The sequence below is a fragment of the Rutidosis leptorrhynchoides genome, chromosome 11 (genome assembly GCF_046630445.1).
Source record: "Rutidosis leptorrhynchoides isolate AG116_Rl617_1_P2 chromosome 11, CSIRO_AGI_Rlap_v1, whole genome shotgun sequence".
Classification (NCBI taxonomy): domain Eukaryota; kingdom Viridiplantae; phylum Streptophyta; class Magnoliopsida; order Asterales; family Asteraceae; genus Rutidosis; species Rutidosis leptorrhynchoides.
This window is the reverse complement of record NC_092343.1, coordinates 392,045,412-392,069,149: the sequence shown is the minus strand read 5'-3', so window position 1 is coordinate 392,069,149 and position 23,738 is coordinate 392,045,412. Positions and strand designations below refer to the sequence as shown.

The 23,738-nt window shown below is 36.6% G+C and overlaps 2 protein-coding genes across 2 annotated transcripts; one reads left to right on the top strand and one right to left on the bottom strand.

The window, feature by feature from the left end:
• The first annotated feature begins 6,119 nt into the window (after positions 1–6,119).
• Positions 6,120–7,121, top strand: LOC139876067 (uncharacterized). The gene has a single exon (XM_071863366.1). It carries the CDS (start codon positions 6,120–6,122, stop codon positions 7,119–7,121), a length of 1,002 nt encoding a protein of 333 aa, XP_071719467.1.
• Positions 7,122–7,818: 697 nt separating this feature from the next.
• On the bottom strand, positions 7,819–9,161 carry LOC139876066 (uncharacterized mitochondrial protein AtMg00810-like). The gene is made up of 2 exons (XM_071863365.1): positions 8,991–9,161; positions 7,819–8,661 (listed from the first exon to the last, which is right to left on the bottom strand). The coding sequence occupies exons 1-2, from the start codon at positions 9,159–9,161 to the stop codon at positions 7,819–7,821; spliced, it is 1,014 nt and encodes a 337-aa protein (XP_071719466.1).
• Positions 9,162–23,738: the final 14,577 nt, after the last annotated feature.

The following is a 23,738-nucleotide window of genomic DNA, read 5'->3' as shown; positions in this document are numbered from 1 at the left end:
TGTCCACAGTTAGATGTATAGAAATAAATCGATAAATATTATCTTGAATCAATCCACGACCCAGTGTATACGTATCTCAGTATTGATCACAACTCAAACTATATATATTTTGGAATCAACCTCAACCCTGTATAGCTAACTCCAACATTCACATATAGAGTGTCTATGGTTGTTCCGAAATATATATAGATGTGTCGACATGATAGGTAGAAACATTGTATACGTGTCTATGGTATCTCAAGATTACATAATATATAATACAAGTTGATTAAGTTATGGTTGGAATAGATTTGTTACCAATTTTCACGTAGCTAAAATGAGAAAAATTATCCAATCTTGTTTTACCCATAACTTCTTCATTTTAAATCCGTTTTGAGTGAATCAAATTGCTATGGTTTCATATTGAACTCTATTTTATGAATCTAAACAGAAAAAGTATAGGTTTATAGTCGTAAAAATAAGTTACAAGTCGTTTTTGTAAAGGTAGTCATTTCAGTCGAAAGAACGACGTCTAGATGACCATTTTAGAAAACATACTTCCACTTTGAGTTTAACCATAATTTTTGGATATAGTTTCATGTTCATAATGAAAATCATTTTCTCAGAATAATAACTTTTAAATCAAAGTTTATCATAGTTTTTAATTAACTAACCCAAAACAGCCCGCGGTGTTACTACGACGGCGTAAATCCGGTTTTACGGTGTTTTTCGTGTTTCCAGGTTTTAAATCATTAAGTTAGCATAACATATAGATATAGAACATGTGTTTAGTTGATTTTAAAAGTCAAGTTAGAAGGATTAACTTTTGTTTGCGAACAAGTTTAGAATTAACTAAACTATGTTCTAGTGATTACAAGTTTAAACCTTCGAATAAGATAGCTTTATATGTATGAATCGAATGATGTTATGAACATCATTACTACCTTAAGTTCCTTGGATAAACCTACTGGAAAAGAAAAAAATGGATCTAGCTTCAACGGATCCTTGGATGGCTCGAAGTTCTTGAAGCAGAATCATGACACGAAAACAAGTTCAAGTAAGATCATCACTTGAAATAAGATTGTTATAGTTATAGAAATTGAACCAAAGTTTGAATATGATTATTACCTTGTATTAGAATGATAACCTACTGTAAGAAACAAAGATTTCTTGAGGTTGGATGATCACCTTACAAGATTGGAAGTGAGCTAGCAAACTTGAAAGTATTCTTGATTTTATGTAACTAGAACTTATAGAATATATGAAGAACACTTAGAACTTGAAGATAGAACTTGAGAGAGATCAATTAGATGAAGAAAATTGAAGAATGAAAGTGTTTGTAGGTATTTTTGGTCGTTGGTGTATGGATTAGATATAAAGGATATGTAATTTTGTTTTCATGTAAATAAGTCATGAATGATTACTCATATTTTTGTAATTTTATGAGATATTTCATGCTAGTTGCCAAATGATGGTTCCCACATGTGTTAGGTGACTCTCATGGGCTGCTAAGAGCTGATCATTGGAGTGTATATACCAATAGTACATACATCTAAAAACTGTGTATTGTACGAGTACGAATACGGGTGCATACGAGTAGAATTGTTGATGAAACTGAACGAGGATGTAATTGTAAGCATTTTTGTTAAGTAGAAGTATTTTGATAAGTGTATTGAAGTCTTTCAAAAGTGTATAAATACATATTAAAACACTACATGTATATACATTTTAACTGAGTCGTTAAGTCATCGTTAGTCGTTACATGTAAGTGTTGTTTTTAAACCTTTAGGTTAACGATCTTGTTAAATGTTGTTAACCCAATGTTTATAATATCAAATGAGATTTTAAATTATTATATTATCATGATATTATCATGTATGAATATCTCTTAATATGATATATATACATTAAATGTCTTTACAACGATAATCGTTACATATATGTCTCGTTTAAAAATCATTAAGTTAGTAGTCTAGTTTTTACATATGTAGTTCATTGTTAATATACTTAATGATATGTTTACTTATCATAGTATCATGTTAACTATATATATATATATATATATATATATATATATATATATATATATATATATATATATATATCCATATATATGTCATCATATAGTTTTTACAAGTTTTAACGTTCGTGAATCACCGGTCAACTTGGGTGGTCAATTGTCTATATGAAACATATTTCAATTAATCAAGCCTTAACAAGTTTGATTGCTTAACATGTTGGAAACATTTAATCATGTAAATATCAATCTCAATTAATATATATAAACATGGAAAAGTTCGGGTCACTACAGGTATGAATCAGAGAAGAAAAAAAAAGCAGAAAGAATTTTGGTTGTTTTTAGAGTGGAGGAGAGGACCGATTCAAGCCTGATACCATAAAAGATATGAATTGATCGATGTTTTATTCATTCTGAGCATCCGTTTATATACTGTACAAACCATGAGATAAATTAGGGAAAGATATCTCATACACCTATACATGATTCTATCTATTGACCAAATGAAATACATGCCAATATTTATGAGATATGCTTGTTACATAATGAGTTGTACAAATCTTTGACAAATATATATATATATATTGCTGACTAATAGTATGGTCTGGTAACTAGCTACCACATTTTGGTCTCTGTTGTAAGCTTCCAACGTACCAAGTCAACACAAAAATCATCGGGTCCTAAGGTTCAAAAGCAGGTTCACCCTAAACCTGTTGCAACATCGCCTGCTGTAAGCATGCTCTTCTTTTTTGAATAATTCAACCAATAATGCTATTTTCTCTTCTGTTAAGTACGCCAATCAAAATTACGGTATGTTGGGAAATTATGGACTCACTAATTCCCAATAAACGCCCAATGAAAAATAGTAAAGAAATAAGAACAATCCACAACACAAGAATTTAATGTGGAAACTCCAAAATAGGAGAAAAATCACGGGCCCCCATAGAGAGAAATACAATATATCACAAATTGTTACAATGACATAGACAACTCTCTTAAGCCAACTACACTATCCAAAGTATTTAACTAATTCCACTCTCAAACAAAGCTAAGAAAAAAAGAAATAATCAAATACTTAAAGTGTATTGATTGGTGCAAGTTGGAATGAATCTCATGAGCTCCTTTTTTAACCAAAGAGTTTACTCCTTATTTCTTCCATCCACCAATATGGGACAAGTAACCATATAATTTTCTATTAAAAATATAACCAACAAATCTCCACCTTTTTGATAGAAAAAGATAACCATACTTCCATATTGCAAAGATAACCGACGTAGATGCTTCCTCGACGACATCTTCAAGATCCTCATCTTCATGTCGTTTACATTATCTCCCAAGAGACAAAACTTGCATCCTCGTCGAACATTGTCAAGACCCAACAATCATTGTCTTCACAGACAATCATAATTCTAAAAAGAATTATCATACCCCACCATAAAGAGTATCACACTTAGAATATCACATTCCAAGCATTTCACCTCGGCACATGTTGTATAACCAGCTGAAAAGTTATGGTGCAACTTCCTGTTTGGCTTTCCCGAAAGTTCCATCAGCTACAACACCAGTTTTCACCACACCTTGCATCAACGCCAAACCAATGTCCATGTTCAATTTGTAGAACCGCTAACAAACATCCCTTTCCATGGTGGCACGGACACACCATGAGGATAACGTGACTTCAGAGGAATTCGTCATTCTCCGTAATAACGGAGACATCATTAGCGCCTTTGGAGCCATTTGCCAAATTAGCTCCACCTGGACAATTAACTCTTACATGTCCAGTCTTTCCGCACCTCCAGCATACCAGATTCTTTCCGGAGTTTTTCTTCCGCCTATCCGAACACAACAGTATCGTACTTTCTGATGACGAGACCCCGTTACCTTCCAGTCTTTTCTCCTCGGATAGGAGCTTGCTAGTAATGTCTTCAAACTTTAAAGTTTCCTCCCCATACATCAAAATAGGTTTCATGTGCTCACAGGATGATGCCAAGGATAATATCAGCCTCAAAGCTTATCTTCATCTTCCACTTTAACTTTAATAGCCTCAAGTTCGGAAACAATACCATTAAGATTACTCAGATGATCTGAAATCTTTGAACCCCCATCCATATGCAAAGTATGAAATTTTTCTTTAAGACACAACCGATTTGAGATGCCCTTGCCCTGGTACAACAGCTCCAATTTATCCCAAAGTTCCTTAGCCGTTGATAACCCGTGCACATTTGCAAGCACGTTCTTTACAAGACACAAACGAATCGCACTTTCCGCCCTCAAATCCATATCATCCCATTCTTCTTCATCGAACTTCTTGCTAGAATCACTGCCAGAAACCAAGGTGGGTTTACCTTTCAATGCCTTATGTAAACCGGACTGAATCAACACATACTTGACTTGAACTTGCCACAAGCCAAAATTGATCCTCCCATCAAATTTCTTTACATCAAACCTCATTGGACTGAACTTCGACGTCGTATCCGTATCTTATGAACAACTCTTTCTTTGATTTTGCCCACGTTTCGACTGTCTGACAGATGTAGTGGAGTGGCGCACAGGATCCGTTAAATTGGAAAATCGAACACCCGGTCCACTACAAATTCTTGACACCACTTACTCTGAATCAGAAGAATATTAACCCGATACCCTATACGATCAATAGAACTCGTTTCTGATGTGGACTATCCTCTCCCGTGGCAACCACAGAGCATACTCCGACTCCTATAACCGAGACCCCCGTCAAACCTGACGCTTTGATACCAGTTGTTGGGAAATTACAGCCTCAATAATTCCTAACAAACGTCCAATGAAAAATAGTAAAGAAATAAGAACAATCCACAACACCAGAATTTAACGTGGAAACTCCAAAACACGAGAAAAACCACGGGCCCTCAAAGAGAGAAATACACTACATCACAGATTGTTACAATGACATAGACAACTCTCTTAAGACAACTACACTCTCCAAAGTATTTAACTAATACCACTCTCAAACAAGGGTAAGAAAAAAAGAAATAATCAAATACTTAAAGTGTATTGATTGGTGCAAGTTGGAATGAATCCCATGAGCTCCTTTTATAACCAAGGATTTCACCTCCAACTTCTTCCACCCACCTATGTGAGATAACTTCAATTTATACCCAAGGAGTTTACTCCTTATTTCTTCCATCCACCAATATGGGACAAGTAACCACATCATTTTCTATTAAAAATATAACCAATACGCTATTGATGAGAGGCTTGTTTGGATTGAGATTCGAGGGCTTCCTAGGTGTGCATGGGATGCTATTTCGTTCAAAAAAAGTAGCATCACAGGTTGGTAGTTTTTGTTTCATGGACTGTCATGCAAATATACCTAAAGGTATTGGGAGAATTTGCATTGCAACTCTACAAATGCGTAATATTGATATGGATCAGCAGGTGAACATACGGAACACACCTTTCAAGGTCTATTTACAAGAATTTGGCTTCTATTATAGAAGATTTTCCTTCAAATGAAGGTGATGATGATTCTAGCACGGATACCAATTCCATCCAAAATGAGGATGTCCATGTGTTGGACGATGTTAACCATGATGCCACTGTGCGGGATGAAGACCCTCAAGTCATCAAGCCCGTGGTTAATGACGACCCTGAGGTAGCTAATGCTCCAGACTCTCAAGATTCTCTAGATGACCACCTTAATCCGTGTCCTACTGTCTCAGAGGTACCAACTGAAAAGACTGATAAACCTACCATTCGTAATATTCATGGGTACTCCATCCTTAATGAATTAGAAAAATTGGTTGAGGTTGGTGAAATTCACTGGTTGGATACTGTAACAACCCTGCTATTTCCGTTAAGCTTCGTTAACTGACCGTTAAATTATTTAACGGAACTTACTTGAATTTTGTGTATTTAATTGAATTAATTGCATACTTGGTTCTTTGAGGACTACTATAATTAATATGAGAATATGTTAATCAGAAAACCTATTTTATGTTTTGAAATACTGAGGAAACAATACGGTTTTGAAAACTGCAACAGAGGTCCCGTGAGACTGCGAAACATTTGATTTTTGATTCTTTTATCACTAAAACTTTGGAGTGTTTTGAGCATTAGTTTCGAACTAACTGATTATGAAATCAATATGAGAGTGGAGATGGAGGAATATAAAGGATATGTTTTACAAATAGAAGATGATGCAAAGCTTACAACAAGAGTAGTAAGAAACGTGCTCAACTCTATAACTAGACTTCTTCAAGAGTCTGAAAAGAAAAGCCCGAGAAATCTTATGAAACTTCTAGAAGACTCTAAAGGATTCATCGGGGTAGTAGAATTTGATGACGAACGAGTCCTACCTTTAATTCCTGGAGAATTCCAAAATTCTTGGAGCCTAGTAGTAGTGACATTAACCGCCATTGTTATTGCACTCCCAAGTATATCAAATGATTGTGTCAAGGATTTACTTTTTAGCATTTCGGAAGGCATTTATTTTGTAAGACACGTTGAAGAAAATCTCAATCCATGTGAAGATTTGGTGAAATCAAGAAAAGCATCTCGACGTGTAGGCGCAGAAGTTGACGTTTATCGAACGTGGCTTCAAATTGATCTTCGGAAGAAGGCACGTAAAGGAAAAAGATCAAAAGAGATTCTTCAATGGTTGGGTGATGAAGCAGCTGAACATGTGAAACAATATAAGAATTCTAATGCAAGTCTGAATCATTCGTTCCACAAGTTTATTGCAGCGATTTGCATGTACAGAACCAGTCAAACGTTACTGCTACACTACAATGCACAACCAAGTTGGCCAACAGATATGGATGTCTTTGAGCGAGTTAGATCACTAATCGCGGATATATTCCTCGCTTGCTTCACTAATTTATCACGTGTAATAAAAATGAAGTGCCATCATGACGAAATAGAAAAAAGGCAAGACAGCGTTCGGACTGCAGCTCAGATTCTTGGTAAATCCAAAGCGATCTTGAATATACTTCAAGCGCGCCAACTTCCAGACATAGATATGGATTCTATGGCGTATATTGACAAATGGCGTGCACTATCAAAAAATGAGATACTAAGTGAAATTGATATTGAAAGAGACGGAAACAGAGTCGATCGAATAACCTATCCTGTTATTCCACATTTCTAATGTCGTTATTGTGGTTAGAAACAGGGATGGGAAATATTTGTAGTAGGATCAAATGAACCTATTGTTAGTTGTAATGTAATTTTTGTATATTATAGATACTAGTTTAAACGCGTATGTTTTATGTAAAGATTAAAAGATTTCGACATCCTTATTCGTTACTAATTTTCCTCCTCAGTTCAATGTTAAGGCACTTTGGAAACTATTTAACCACTTGGATGTATCGCGGATGCTTTCATTGCTCACAAAATATCTAAGTCTGGTAAACGATTTGGGTTCATCAGGTACATGGGGATTAAAGAGCCGGAAGCATATGGTCGTAAACTTGGTGATGTATGTAAAAGATGTGAATTGATCGATGTTTTATTCATTCTGAGCATCCGTTTATATACTGTATAAACCATGAGATAAATTAGGGAAAGATATCTCATACACCTATACATGATTCTATCTATTGACTAAATGAAATACATGCCAATATTTACGAGATATGCTTGTTACATAATGAGCTGTACAAATCTTTGACTAATATATATATTGCTGACTAATAGGGTCCCGCAGTCGAATCGGAAGGTAAATGGACGTTGAGACTGGATCGAAAATCATCAAATAGAATTCGTGGAAGCCCTTTAGTAAAAACATCCGCAATCTGGTAACGTGATGGAACGTGTAATATGCGCACTTGACCGCGAGCTAACTTTTACCGAACGAAATGTATGTCAAGCTCGATGTGCTTGGTGCGTTGATGTTGAATAGGATTGCTCGCAAGAAATATGGCACTGACGTTGTCACAATAAACAATGGTTGCTTTGTTAAGAGGATGGTGAAGCTCAAGCATTAAATTGCGTAGCCAACACGATTCTGAGACGACATTAGCTACACCTCGGTATTTGGCTTCTGTGCTCGATCGAGAGATGGTCGGTGGACGTTTCGAGGACCAAGAAACCAAATTGTCACCTAAATAGACGCAATAGCCTGAGGTGGATTTGCGTGTGTCGGGGCATCCAGCCCAGTCGGCATCCGTGTAAGATATGAGTGATGTCGTGGATGTTTTTGTCATATGTAAACCATAGTCAATTGTTCCCTGTATATATCTTAGGATTCTCTTTAGCGCTGCCATGTGTGTATCATGAGGATTATGCATATGTAGGCAGATTTGTTGCACCGAGTATGAAATGTCGGGCCGTGTAAACGTTAGATATTGTAGTGCACCTGCCAGACTTCGATAAAAGGAAGGATCAGCGTATGGATTTCCAATGTTGCTGTTGAGTTTCGACTTAGTCTCTAGCGGTGTACTACATGGTTTACAATTGCTCATTCCATCACGTTCTAAGATCTCTTTTGCATACTGAGATTGATTTAGAAACAAACCAGATTCCGTGTGATTTACGGAGATGCCTAAAAAAGAACTGAGTGGCCTTAAATCTTTCATGGAAAATTCCTTAGCAAGATGTTGTATAATGGTGCATCGTAGATCATTTGAGGAAGTAACTAAAATTATATCATCCACGTAAAGGAGGATATAAGCCACGTCTTTACCGTTCTTATAAACGAACAATGAATGATCGCATAAACTATGTTTAAAACCGAGGGTGAAGATGTTGTTGGCGAATCATTGGTACCATGCGCGCGGGGCTTGTTTGAGGCCGTATAAAGATTTTTTTAAACGACAAACATAATAGGGATAAGTAGGGTCCCGGAATCCCATCGGTTGATGTATGTACGCCGTTTCTTCCAAGTTGCCATGAAGGAAAGCGTTCTTTACATCGAGTTGATGTATTTTCCATGAGTGGGATTGAGCTAGAGACAAAACCACTCGAATAGTAGCCGTTTGACAACCGGAATAAATGTTTCCATGCAATCAATTCCCACCTGTTGTGACCTGCCATCACCAACTAAACGAGCTTTGTAGCGCTCAAAAGAACCGTTAGAACGAAATTTATGTTTAAAAATCCACATAGACCGTATTACATGCATGTTAGGTTCCCTAGGTATAAGTTCCCATGTCTTGTTATTAATAAGAGCGGCAAATTCATCGGTCATGTCTAGTAATCAATTGGGGTCTTTGAGAGCTTCAGTGGGTGTTTTGGGAATGGGAGAGAGAGGTGTAGTAGTAGTATTAAGATTGAATGGTGTTTTAGGTTTGTAAATATTTGACATGCTCCTGGTATGTATGGTTCTAGTTGGAACAGAAGATGGGGGATTGTTTGTAATATTTACGTTTAGTTGAGTGGGCAAGGAATGGACTGATTGGTCACTTTGAGGTAGTGATATAGTGTGGGCCGACAAATGAGCTGGTGAAGAGGTGTTGGAAATAGAATTGGGTGAGTGAGGAGTAGATGGAGAAGTTGGGCCGGAGTAAGAAGTTGGGTTAGAGGAATCTGTATCATAAGAAGATGATGGTGTTGGAGTGTTTGAATGTTGGGCCTGATCTGGATGTATATTGGGCTGAGTGGGAAAAAAGGTTGGAACAGATTGTGATAAAATCTCAGGATGAAAACTTTGGTGTAGGAATTTATATGAGTCATCTGGATTTGTGTTAGAAGAATCAAAAGGAAATATTGTTTCATCAAAGAGTACGTATTGGGATATAATAATTTTCTTGTCCTTAATATCATAACACTTATATCCTCGATGTGATGTAGGGTATCCTAGGAAAACTCATGGTGTGGAACAGGGTTGAAGTTTATTTATTTTTGTGGAAGGATGTAGAGGATAGCAAAGACATCCGAAAGTACGGAGATGAGAATATTGGGGTATTCGATTAAATAGAATTTGAGTGGGCATTTGGTATTTTAGTGGGTAGTATATTAAGAAGGTATGTGGCCATCGCTAGAGCATGGTGCCAAAAGTGAGGAGGAACGGAAGAGTGAGCAAGTAATGTACGAATTATATTGTTTATTGCGCGGATTTTACGCTCGGCTTTACCATTTTGAGGTGAAGTGTGAGGACAAGAAAATCGAAAACACATGCCATGTTTTTGACAAAATTTGTGGAAAGATGAGTTATTGTATTCTGTCCCGTTATCGCATTGAAAAGTTTTAATATTTGTAGAGAATTGTGTATGTATATATTTGTTAAGTGTAAGAAAGGTGTTAAAGACTTGCAATTTATTTTCTAAGGGAAGTTTGAGTAGTCATCAAGAAAGAGAAAATAATATCTATGGCCTGTAGAACTTGCAACGGGGGATGTCCATAAATCACTGTGAACAATATCAAAGGGTAAACAAGTACTAGAATTTGAATTATTAAATGGTAACCGAATACGTTTACCAAACACACAAGATTGACATAAAGGTAAAGGACTTTTATTCGAAGAACAAGACATAGAAATATTATTTTTAAGAAAACGTAAAATGTTGGCCACGGGATGACCAAATCTTCGGTGCCAAATATCTTCAGAAACAGTTGTGAGAGCAGTAGGAGGAGTTTGAAGGTTGTGGAGAGTGGTGGTGGTGGTGAGAGGGTAGAGGTCGCCTTGACTATTACATCTCATGAGTGGTATCTCCGTCCTGTAATCCTTCACAGTGAAACCAAATGGATCAAATAGAATAGAGAGATTATTATCTGTAGTGAGATGTCTAACAGATATTAAATTAGTAATAAGATTGGGTGAGTATAAGACAGAGTTTAAGTATAAGGGGCGATTAATGGTAGGTATTTTTGTGTGTCCAAGACCCCGTATTGGAAGCCTATTACCATTCCCAACAATTATTTGTTTGGGCACGTTCGTATTAACACAAGAAGGGATCATACCTCGATTACCTATCATGTGTGAAGAAGCGCCCGTATCCATGTACCAATTCTCTTCAGGAGGATTTAAAGTCATGGACTGGAAAGCGCTATCAATAGTTGTCAGTGCAAAATTAGCTGTAGGTGCAACAGAAGAAGTGTACGGGTACAAGCTGGTTGGACGAGGGCCTAGTAATCCAGCAGTGGTGCTATTGGGCAGGGTATTGGGCCTAGCCCAAGAAGCCGTAGGATATGGGCATGGTGGAAAAGTATTCCAATTGTTTTGCCAGGCCCATGGAGATGGAGAAGTCCAAGGTTGATGAGGCCCAGCATAACTGAAATAGGGATTGGGGTTACTGTTTCTTCCTCGGCCACGAGAATTGAACCGACCACCACGTCCACCAGAGCGGCCACCTCTGCCACGAGGGCCCTGATAATTACCACGAGAGTTCTATTTGTCATTCGAATGTTGAGAATCACGATTGTCACGAGTAGTGCGCTATCAGAGGTGATAGCTGCTGTGTGGGAATTGCGATTTTTTCGACTTTCTTCCAAGATCAATCGGGACCGTGCTTCATAGAATTTTGGGAGAGGATCAGATTGAGAAATATAGGTACCTATTGTTTCATAGTTATCACCTAAACCGGCAACCATTTGCAGCACCATTCGTTGTTCGGTAACAGTAAGACCAACGTTAGTCATTTGATCAGCAAGCATTTTTACCTCTTGACAATAGGCAAAAACATTGGGAAAGTTGTCAAGCTTGATGTTTGTGAATTGGTGTTCGAGAGCAATAGCGCGAGAGTGTTGGTTATCGTGAAAGATGCTCTTAAGGCGATCCCACGCCTTCTTTGCTATCGTGTCGGTTTCCAGAATGGTGTTGAGCAGATCCTTGGATATGGTAGCATAGATCCATTGCAAAACAATGAAATCTTGACAGTTCGAGAGTTCGGGTGTGATGGGTGTGTCTTTAGAGGAACCAGCCGATTGAACAGGTTTATCAGAACTGAGATGTTCGATTAAATCATGAGCACGACAGTGTATTTTGAATAGTTCCGCCCACGAGTTGTATTGACTAGTTTCTACTTATAGTTTGATTGGGACAGAAAGAGTGATGTGGTTAACGGGTTGGGCAATTTTTTGCTTGTTTTGATCAGCCATGGGTATGAATCAGAGAAAAAAAAACAGAAAGAATTTTGGTTGTTTTTAGAGTGGAGGAGAGGACCGATTCAAGCCTGATACCATAAAAGATATGAATTGATCGATGTTTTATTCATTCTGAGCATCCGTTTATATACTGTACAAACCATGAGATAAATTAGGGAAAGATATCTCATACACCTATACATGATTCTATCTATTGACTAAATGAAATACATGCCAATATTTACGAGATATGCTTGTTACATAATGAGCTGTACAAATCTTTGACAAATATATATATATATATATATATATATATATATATATATATATATATATATATATATATATATATATATATATATATATATATATATATATATATATATATATATTGCTGACTAATAGTATGGTCTGGTAACTAGCTACCACATTTTGGTCTCTGTTGTAAGTTTCCAACGTACCAAGTCAACACAAAAATCTTCGGGTCCTAAGGTTCAAGCAGGTTCACCCTAAACCTGTTGCAACATCGCCTGCTATAAGCATGCTCTTCTTTTTTGAATAATTCAACCAATAATGCTATTTTCTCTTCTGTTAAGTACGCCAATCAAAATTACGGTATGTTGGGAAATTATGGACTCACTAATTCCCAATAAACGCCCAATGAAAAATAGTAAAGAAATAAGAACAATCCACAACACAAGAATTTAACGTGGAAACTCCAAAACAGGAGAAAAACCACGGGCCCCCATAGAGAGAAATACACTATATCACAAATTGTTACAATGACATAGACAACTCTCTTAAGCCAACTACACTATCCAAAGTATTTAACTAATTCAACTCTCAAACAAAGATAAGAAAAAAAGAAATAATCAAATACTTAAAGTGTATTGATTGGTGCAAGTTGGAATGAATCTCATGAGCTCCTTTTATAACCAAAGAGTTTACTCCTTATTTCTTCCATCCACCAATATGGGACAAGTAACCATATAATTTTCTATTAAAAATATAACCAACAAATCTCCACCTTTTTGATAGAAAAAGATAACCATACTTCCATATTGCAAAGATAACCGACGTAGATGCTTCCTCGACGACATCTTCAAGATCCTCATCTTCATGTCGTTTACATTATCTCCCAAGAGACAAAACTTGCATCCTTGTCGAACATTGTCAAGACCCGACAATCATTGTCTTCACAGACAATCATAATTCTAAAAAGAATTATCATACCCCACCATAAAGAGTATCACACTTAGAATATCACATTCCAAGCATTTCACCTCGGCACATGTTGTATAACCAGCTGAACAGTTATGGTGCAACTTCCTGTTTGGCTTTCCCGAAAGTTCCATCAGCTACAACACCAGTTTTCACCACACCTTGCATCAACGCCAAACCAATGTCCATGTTCAATTTGTAGAACCGCTAACGAACATCCCTTTCCATGGTGGCACGGACACACCATGAGGATGACGTGACTTCAGAGGAATTCGTCATTCTCCGTAACAACGGAGACATCATTAGCGCCTTTGGAGCCATTTGCCAAATTAGCTCCACCTGGACAATTAACTCTTACATGTCCAGTCTTTCCGCACCTCCAGCATACCAGATTCTTCCCGGAGTTTTTCTTCCGCCTATCCGAACACAACAGTATCGTACTTTCTGATGACGAGACCCCGTTACCTTCCAGTCTTTTCTCCTCGGATAGGATCTTGCTAGTAACGTCTTCAAACTTTAAAGTTTCCTCCCCATACATCAAAATAGGTTTCATGTGCTCATAGGACGATGCAAAGGATAATATCAGCCTCAAAGCTTATCTTCATCTTCCACTTTAACTTTAATAGCCTCAAGTTCCGAAACAATACCATTAAGATTACTCAGATGATCTGAAATCTTTGAACCCCCATCCATACGCAAAGTATGAAATTTTTCTTTAAGACACAACCGATTTGAGATGCCCTTGCCCTGGTACAACTGCTCCAACTTATCCCAAAGTTCCTTAGTCGTTGATAACCCGTGCACATTTGCAAGAACGTTCTTTACAAGACACAAACGAATCGCACTTGCCGCCCTCAAATCCATATCATCCCATTCTTCTTCATCGAACTACTTGCTAGAGTCACTACCAGAAACCAAGGTGGGTTTACCTTTCAATGCCTTGTGTAAACCGGACTGAATCAACACATCCTTGACTTGAACTTGCCACAAGCCAAAATTGATCCTCCCATCAAATTTCTCTACATCAAACCTCATTGGACTGAACTTCGACGTCGTATCCGTATCTTATAAACAACTCTTTCTTTGATTTTGCCCACGTTTCGACTGGCCGACAGATGTAGTGGAGTGGCGCACAGGATCCGTTAAATTGGAAAATCCAACACCCGGTCCACTACAAATTCTTGACACCACTTACTCTGAATCAGAAGAATATTAACCCGATACCCTATACGATCAATAGAACTCGTTTCTGATGAGGACTATCCTCTCCCGTGGCAACCACAGAGCATACTCCGACTCCTATAACCGAGACCCCCGTCAAACCTGACGCTTTGATACCAGTTGTTGGGAAATTACAGCCTCACTAATTCCTAACAAACGCCCAATGAAAAATAGTAAAGAAATAAGAACAATCCACAACACCAGAATTTAACGTGGAAACTCCAAAACACGAGAAAAACCACGGGCCCTCAAAGAGAGAAATACACTATATCACAGATTGTTACAATGACACAGACAACTCTCTTAAGACAACTACACTCTCCAAAGTATTTAATTAATACCACTCTCAAACAAGGGTAAGAAAAAAAGAAATAATCAAATACTTAAAGTGTAATGATTGGTGCAAGTTGGAATGAATCCCATGAGCTCCTTTTATAACCAAGGATTTCACCTCCAACTTCTTCCACCCACCTATGTGGGATAACTTCAATTTATACCCAAGGAGTTTACTCCTTATTTCTTCCATCCACCAATATGGGACAAGTAACCATATCATTTTCTATTAAAAATATAACCAATACGCTATTGATGAGAGGCTTGTTTGGATTGAGATTCGAGGGATTCCTAGGTGTGCATGGGATGCTATTTCGTTCAAAAAAAGTAGCATCACAGGTTGGTAGTTTTTGCTTCATGGACTGTCATGCAAATATACCTACAGGTATTGGGAGAATTTGCATTGCAACTCCACAAATGCGTAATATTGATATGGAGCAGCAGGTGAACATACGGAACACACCTTTCAAGGTCTATTTACAAGAATTTGGCTTCTATTATAGAAGATTTTCCTTCAAATGAAGGTGATGATGATTCTAGCACGGATACCAATTCCATCCAAAATGAGGATGTCCATGTGTTGGACAATGTTAACCATGATGCCACTGTGCGGGATGAAGACCCTCAAGTCATCAAGCCCTTGGTTAATGACGACCCTGAGGTAGCTAATGCTCCAGACTCTCAAGATTCTCTAGATGACCACCTTAATCCGTGTCCTACTATCTCAGAGGTACCAACTGAAAAGACTGATAAACCTACCATTCGTAATATTCATGGGTACTCCATCCTTAATGAATTAGAAAAATTGGTTGAGGTTGGTGAAATTCACGAGTTGGATACTGTAACAACCCTGCTATTTCTGTTAAGCTTCGTTAACTGACCGTTAAATTATTTAACGGAACTTACTTGAATTTTGTGTATTTAATTGAATTAATTGCATACTTGGTTCTTTGAGGACTACTATAATTAATATGAGAATATGTTAATCAGAAAACATATTTTATGTTTTGAAATACTGAGGAAACAATACGGTTTTGAAAACTGCAACAGAGGTCCCGTGAGACTGCGAAACATTTGATTTTTGATTATTTATCACTAAAACTTTGGAGTGTTTTGAGTCATCTCCAATTGGCCGTTCGTCAAAATCTATTTTCAATATTAAATGAGAAATGTTTTGAAACTGACGTGCGGGCAGAAACTGATTTGGTAAACTGTAACTAGACCCTTTCTGAAACCCAACTTGTAGACATCGTATGAGGCTCGGGTTAGACTTTTTAGAATCAACTTTGAGTCTAGTTGTGATCTGATTTTTGCCATGTCTTCATGATTTATGTGCTAAGAACTGTACTTGTTGTTTTCTATGACGCGCGTATTCCAAGGACATGCGATTAACTGCTAATGTGCAAACTGATGAACTATGAGTTATAACGTGTTACATGATTTAGGTTTGACATGTTGACCATGATTGCATTACCTACTGAGATGTTTGACTTTAGTTGACCAAATTGACCGAGTTGACTTTTGGGTTGACTTTTGTTAACTTGCTTGGACTAGTTGACTTTTACTTGGTTATTGAGTAAGTCTGAGCACTAGGACTATGCGTACACTATGAGTTGACATAGTGTGACCTGTGTAAGATGACCTATTTGACTAGGTTACATTTATCGGTCGTGATTGTTCGACTATTGTACGGTTTTTACTAAGAGATTTTCAGTGCTTTTGCTAAGGTGAGTCTACAGTCCCTACTACTTTTTACTGGGATGAGATAACATGCTTTTTACAAATGTTTTACATATTAGGCAAGAGTAACTTAAACGATATACATATGAGTTCAGATCAAAAATCCCATAGCTTGATTATATTAATTACTTTTAGTAAGCTCGACTAATAGGGACGGTACCGTTAGGTTTGACAAATCTCGCCTCAACCTACGTGGTGCTTATTATGTTATAACTTGTACGCCTGATCAGTGTATGCTTAGAAAGGGTAAAAAGAAGACGCGTAGCGACTTAGCTATCCGTAGGGTTAAAGCCTTATAATCAAGTGTTCATGATAATGTATTATTTTTACGAAGCTTTTATTTCAGAAATCTCGCGGCCTAACTTACGATGAATGATACTTAAACTTGATGTTTACAAACTTGAAACTAGACATGGTAATGTCTACAAACAGATGAAACAAAAAGAACTTTTTGATGTCACCCACAGTTGAAACTTGACATCGCTGATTACAAACAGTTTAACAATTGGCATTTGCTGTACGCAAACTTTTGAGAACTGATTTTCGACAAATGATTTATGGAAACTGTTTTATGAAACATATGATGAACTATTTACTTAAACCTGTAGATTCACTCAACTTTATGTTGACCCGTTTTGCATGTTTTATCTCAGGTATTAGTTGCTTCCGCTGTAGAACATTGCTATTACGTAGAAGTCAAGCCGAGCACTGGGACCAGCGTTAACATTCCGTTAATGGATTTTAACGGGGTGTTATAGATACTAAGGTTTGCGAAGACAACTTTCCGGAAATTTCGAAGTGTATGGGTATGTGACTCTTTCGTGGGACAAATGAATGTGCTCTCTCTTAACATTAGAGGTACAAATATGTGGAACAAAAGGGAATGGGTTAGAGAATTATGCTTTAAACATAACATTCTCTTCGTTGGCCTTCAAGAAACAAAAATCTCCAAGCTTGAAATTCATCGCTTAAAATTCATGTGGGGTAATTTCAAGTTTGACTATGCTTGCTCTCCTTCCCAAGGTTTCACAGGTGACATTGTTTTGATGTGGGATCCTCATTTCTTCAAAAAGGATCGCACATGGTGTGATCATTCATTTGTTATTGTGCAAGGTAAGTGGTCCTTTTCCGACGAGCATTTCTTCATGATTAATGTCTATGGCCAACAACATCCGACGGCAAAAATTTAACTTTGGAACTCACTTTCTGAGTTTGTCAACGCTCATTCACACTACAACAAAAGTGCACTTATAGGACCTAGTCAAAGAAGGTCGTAAAAGCTACTTAGTTAGGACCAGACGATATTTAGAGTCCCATTATGATATACGCTTTTAGAGTGGGGTCCTAAAGGGCTCTTTTGTGGGACATATTAATTTTTTGTGTCCTATTATCAAATATTATCATAGGCCACTTAGAAAGTGGATCCTAATAGAGGAGCTTATAAGACATTTATTCGTTAGTGTCTCATTATGTGTTTATATAATAGGACATTTGATATGAACGTCATATAAAATAAACGTTCGAGGCCCTTTATTTTCGAGAATCTTATTATATTGTAGCATATTAGGACATTTGGTACATATGCCCTATAAATGTATGTTATTAGGACACTTAAACTGTTAATAGGACGGATGAGTTTTTGCGGTCCTTATTATCATAATAGTTAATATGATATAATACGACATTAAAATTGTGTATCATATAAAGGGACTTTATAAGACATTTAAATGTTGTTGTCTCAATAATTTGTAATGTAATAGGACACATGATATGATATGATGATCATATGAAATCTACTTTAATAAGGCGTTTAATTATGTGAGTCGTATTATAGTTGAACATAATAGGACATTTAGATTCTTTAATAGGACTGCTTAGTTATTTGGCTCTTAATTATCATATGACACTTTAATTATGAATCATAAAACGGTACTTTATAAGACATTTAACGATTTAGTGTGACATTATGTATTAATTTAATATGACACTTTATATAAAAGTCATATGAAATAAACTATCATTGGACATTTATTTTTGCTGGTCGTATTATATCATATGCTAATAGGACATGTAATATTTATGTCGTATCATTGAAAACTTTTTTAGGACACTTCTATTCTTTAATAGGACTGATTAGTTATTTGGGTCTTAATTATCATATGATTTCATATGACACTTTAATTGTGAATCATAAAATGGTACGTTATAAGACATTGAACGGGTTATTGTCGCATTATGTGTTAATATAATAGGACGCTTTATATAAAAGTCACATGAAATAAACTATCATATGACATTTATTTGTCATAGTCGTATTACATCAAAAGCTAATAGGACAACTGATACTTATCTCCTATCATTGTAAATTTATAAGAAACTATGATTTTTTAATATGACGGAGGACAAGTGACACCTTATATTAGAGTAATATTAAATACTATCATAGGACATTTATTTTTCCTAGTCATATTATATCGAAACATATTAAGACATTTGACATTTAGGTCATACCAATGTAAGTTTTTAGGAGACTGATTGTTTAATAAGACGAATAAATTATTTGTCTCTTAATTATTATAAAAGACATAAGTAGTTATAAGAATCGAATTCGGTTATCTAATAAACATTGCATATTAGGCCATTAGATCGAGCTACTAATTCTCAAGTGATGCAGTACTTATGACATAAAATGATATGTCTCTTGTCTGATGCAACAAAACTTGAAGGTCTCTAAAACTTAACTTTTCAGTGCACAAGTGATCTATATATAGTTTATTGAGTCAACTAAATTTAAAGTCGGTATATTTTTTTTGAAGATTAAACTCTTACCTGTGGGCTTGCTCATATTAAGCTTTAAGATATTATATACGAAGTATTATGGGTCATTGCAAATCAAAATGGACCATTATCTTTTAAGGTGCACTGATATTATCACAGTCAATAAATCCAAGAGCATAAGCAACTAGGTCTAAAGAACTGACTTTGTACCTCCTTCACATCGACTTCTACTAACTTATTTTCCTCAAGTAGATAATGTTGTTCACACGATAAATTGGTATGGCACTTGTGCTAGTGTTCTATTAACTAAAGTTCAATGATTTTATCGTTGTCTTCGGTTATCAACTTGAGCTTTATTCTCATTTCATTATTTACTTGAATTGTTCTTTTCTTGCCGTTTCAGAGAGATGCATGTCCTATGGTTAAAACATGCACCAGTGGAACTAAGCAAATAATTTATGGCATGTATCTCATTACGTATCTTTGTAACTCTGTTTTCAAAAAATTATGAGTAAAATCCATCAAATTAGGTTAACAAGTTAGTAGGTCAGCGCGCTTCCTTGTGCCATAGTTTAAAAGTGGTTGTTCGAATTACGTTTGTCATATGGTATTCATGTCCTAATGATACAGAAGAAAGACGAACGATGGCATTAAATTGTAGTCGTTACACACAGCCTAACCATAACTATAAAATAGTAGGTAAGTAAGCACACATTCACTAATGCAATGATATTAACAAAATAGCAACAAAGAAACAACGGCCATGGCTGCTACCCAAAACTACAATTAATATCTAAAGATTCAAAAAATAGGTACCAACATATAATTTGAGGTGTTAAAATTGAAGGCATGTTATACGGAAGAGAAGGAGGCCTGCTATCATCCAGAATGTCTCCCACAATATCTAGTCGAGATTTCCTCAGGTCTGCAAACAAGGAAAAAACACCAATCAACAAAGTAATTGAGGACGAAACCATCCATAAAAAACAAATGACAAAAAAAAAAAAAAAGAAACAAATGACAAAAAAGAAAAGAAAGAAACCAGAAACATTCCATCAGCATTAAAAAGAACTTAAGGAAGAGTTTTGATCACATAGTGTTGATCACATAAAGTTCATTGCATTCCATTTGTAACTTCCACACATATGATTTTCATTTGCGAAACCGAACCGGGTGTTTCAAATCCAAAATCTACAACGATCATTACTTTGTTAATATATAAGCAAATTTGTGTACACACCTTCAGCATTGAAAAATCATTTATAGCAGAGAATGATTAAGTGAGATATTAGCTAAACAATTTTCAAGCTGAAATAAAGTCTGATCAATCACATAGGCAAGCAACTAACATAATGCAACTTACAAAATGTCTGTTGAATCAGCAGAATATGAAAATAAGATTGCCATTACGATATATGTGTTAAAATGTTAATGTTTTTCAAGAAATAATCTAGATTAGTCTAGAATTAATTAGTAAGTAATAGATATTTAATAGATATTTAGTAGGTACTTGCTAGAAGTAAGTAGAAATATTGCTAGTCAAAATAATTAACAAGATGCTAGAGGTGATTGATCACCGACATATTAGGCCTATAAATAGGCAATTGATGTTCCAAGTTGTATGTACCAAGTTCAAAAGAAATAAAAAGTCTTTCTTCATTAAAACAAGTCTTCCATCTAGTTTCTTTCTAAAATAAAAGGTTTCCTTTACAAAACTTCCTCTCAAAATTAAGATTAATGTTGATCACTATTTTTAATATAAAGCTAATCACTCAACAATTCTAACAAGTGGTATCAAGAGCCATTTTGGGCTTTCGTTCGAATGCACCATGACTACCGTCGGTGCATACAATATTCCCGTCCCTATCTTTGATGGCGACAACTATGATTTTTGGAGTATCCGAATGAAGACATATTTTCAAGCACAAAGCTTGTGGGATATTGTCGAAGTCGGGTTTACAACTCCGAAAGACGTCGGAACTCTGTCCGCGGAAGAACAAGAAAAATACAACAAAAATGTAGTCAGAAATGCTGCTGCTCTAGGCTACATTCAACAAGCCTTGACACCGTCCATCTTTCCACGAATCATGGGAGCTACGACAGCGAAAGAGGCGTGGAAGATTCTTCAAGAAGAATTTCAAGGAAATGCCAAGGTGAGATCCGTCAAACTACTTACTTTAAGACGAGATTTTGAAAATTTAAATATGAAAGAAACCGAGACCGTAAAAGATTACTATTCTAGAATTAAAGAAATAGTAAATCAAATGAGAGCCTATGGAGATAACATAACTGATAAGAGGATCGTAGAAAAAATACTTATCAGTATGACAGAAAAATATGATCATGTCATTACTGCTATCGAAGAGTCAAAAGACATCGAGACTCTGTCGGTACCAGAATTAATTGGCTCTCTTGAAGCATATGAGGCTAGACTGAGTCGGCGTAGTGAAAACTCACTTGAAAGTGCCTTTCAGTCTAAACTCAAAATAAGGTCTCAGAAATCTAATAATGAGGGGAAAAGAAATCTCGAAGAAAAGTCGAGAGGAGGAGAAAAATCCAGAACCGGGTTTGATCAGAGAAGAAAAAACTATCCTCCATGTGGTATTTGCGAAAAGACAAACCACTTGGAGAAAGATTGTTTCCACAAAGGAAAGCCACAATGCAATAATTGCAAAAGATTTGGGCATATAGAAAAAGATTGCCGATTAAAACAAAATCATCGAGCTAACTTCACGAAAGAAAGTGAAGATATTCCGGAGAACAAAAATCAGCTATTCTATGCCTGTCATGTCGCAAATAAACAAAGGGACGATACTTGGTTGATCGACAGTGGGTGCAGCAACCACATGACAGGAGATGAAAAGTTATTTGATAGTATCAACACCTCCGTAAAGTCCCGCGTCAGACTAGGGAATGGAGCGCTTGTTGACACTAAAGGCAAAGGTACGATAACTGTTCAAACTAATAACGTCACTCGATCTGTTAATGACGTTCTTTTAGTACCAAGCCTTGCAAGTAACTTGCTAAGTGTTGGACAAATGATGGAGCACGGATACTCTTTACTCTTCGAAGACAAATCATGCGTTATTCGTGACAAGAAAAATAACTATAAATTAATAGCCGAAGTGCCAATGGAGAACCGCAACTTTCCGCTTCGTTGGCAGTATATCCAAGACACAGCCATGAAAGTTCAAGTTGAAGAATCATGGCTATGGCATCGAAGATTTGGCCACTTTAACTTTCACGCACTAAAAATCCTCCAACAGAAGAATATGATGAGAGACTTGCCTAACATAGAAGAGATCACTGACACGTGTGAAAGCTGTATGATGGGCAAGCAACATCGAAAACCTTTCCCTCGTGATAAAGCTTGGATGCGAAAGGTATACTGGAGCTGGTGCACACCGATGTTTGTGGACCAATGAGAACCCCGTCACTTAACCAAAACAGGTACTTTATTCTCTTCATCGATGATTATTCTAGAATGACGTGGGTTTATTTCATGCGTGAAAAATCAGAAGTATTTACAATATTCAAGAAGTTCAAGAACTTCGTCGAAAAGAGTAGTGGCCATTATATAAAAACGCTAAGGAGTGATAGAGGAAAAGAATACACCTCTACACAGTTTAACAAATTCTGTGAAGACGAAGGAGTTAAACGCCAACTTACTGTTGGTTATGCCCCTGAACAAAATGGCGTCTCTGAACGCAAAAACAGAACTGTAATGGAAATGGCCAAAACAATGATACATGAAAAAGGCCTTCCAAACAGTTTCTGGGCTGAAGCTGTATACACGGCTGTATATATATTAAATCGATGTCCAACGAAAGCCATACAAAACAAGACTCCAATTGAGGCATGGAGTGGAAGGAAACCATCAGCAAAACATCTGCGAGTATTTGGGTGTATTTGCTACATCCACATTCCAAAGGAGAAACGTCACAAGCTCCAAGAAAAATCAGAGAAGGGAATATTCTTGGGCTACAGCACACAGTCTAAAGGATACCGAGTCTATAACCTGAAGACTAATAACATCGTGATCAGCCGAGACGTGGAGTTTGATGAAGACGCTTCTTGGAACTGGGAAAAGGACAAAGTTGAAAAACAAACATATCTGCCACGGATATCTATAGACACTCCAGCTCAACAACCACTACAAATGGAGCAGTCTGAACAAGATGAAAGTACCGGAGAAACGAGCCCTGCTACTCCAACTTCTCCGACGGCAACATTACCATTAACACAAGACGAATCAAGTCCAGAGTCAACACCTGGAAGAGTCAAAAAGTTAACAGAGGTATACGAGACTTGTAACTTCACAACTATAGAACCTGAAAGCTATGAAGTTGCAGCCAAAGATGAAAAATGGGTGACTGCTATGAACGAAGAAATAAGAATGATCGAGAAAAACAACACATGGGAGTTAGTTGATCCTCCAGAAAATAAAGAA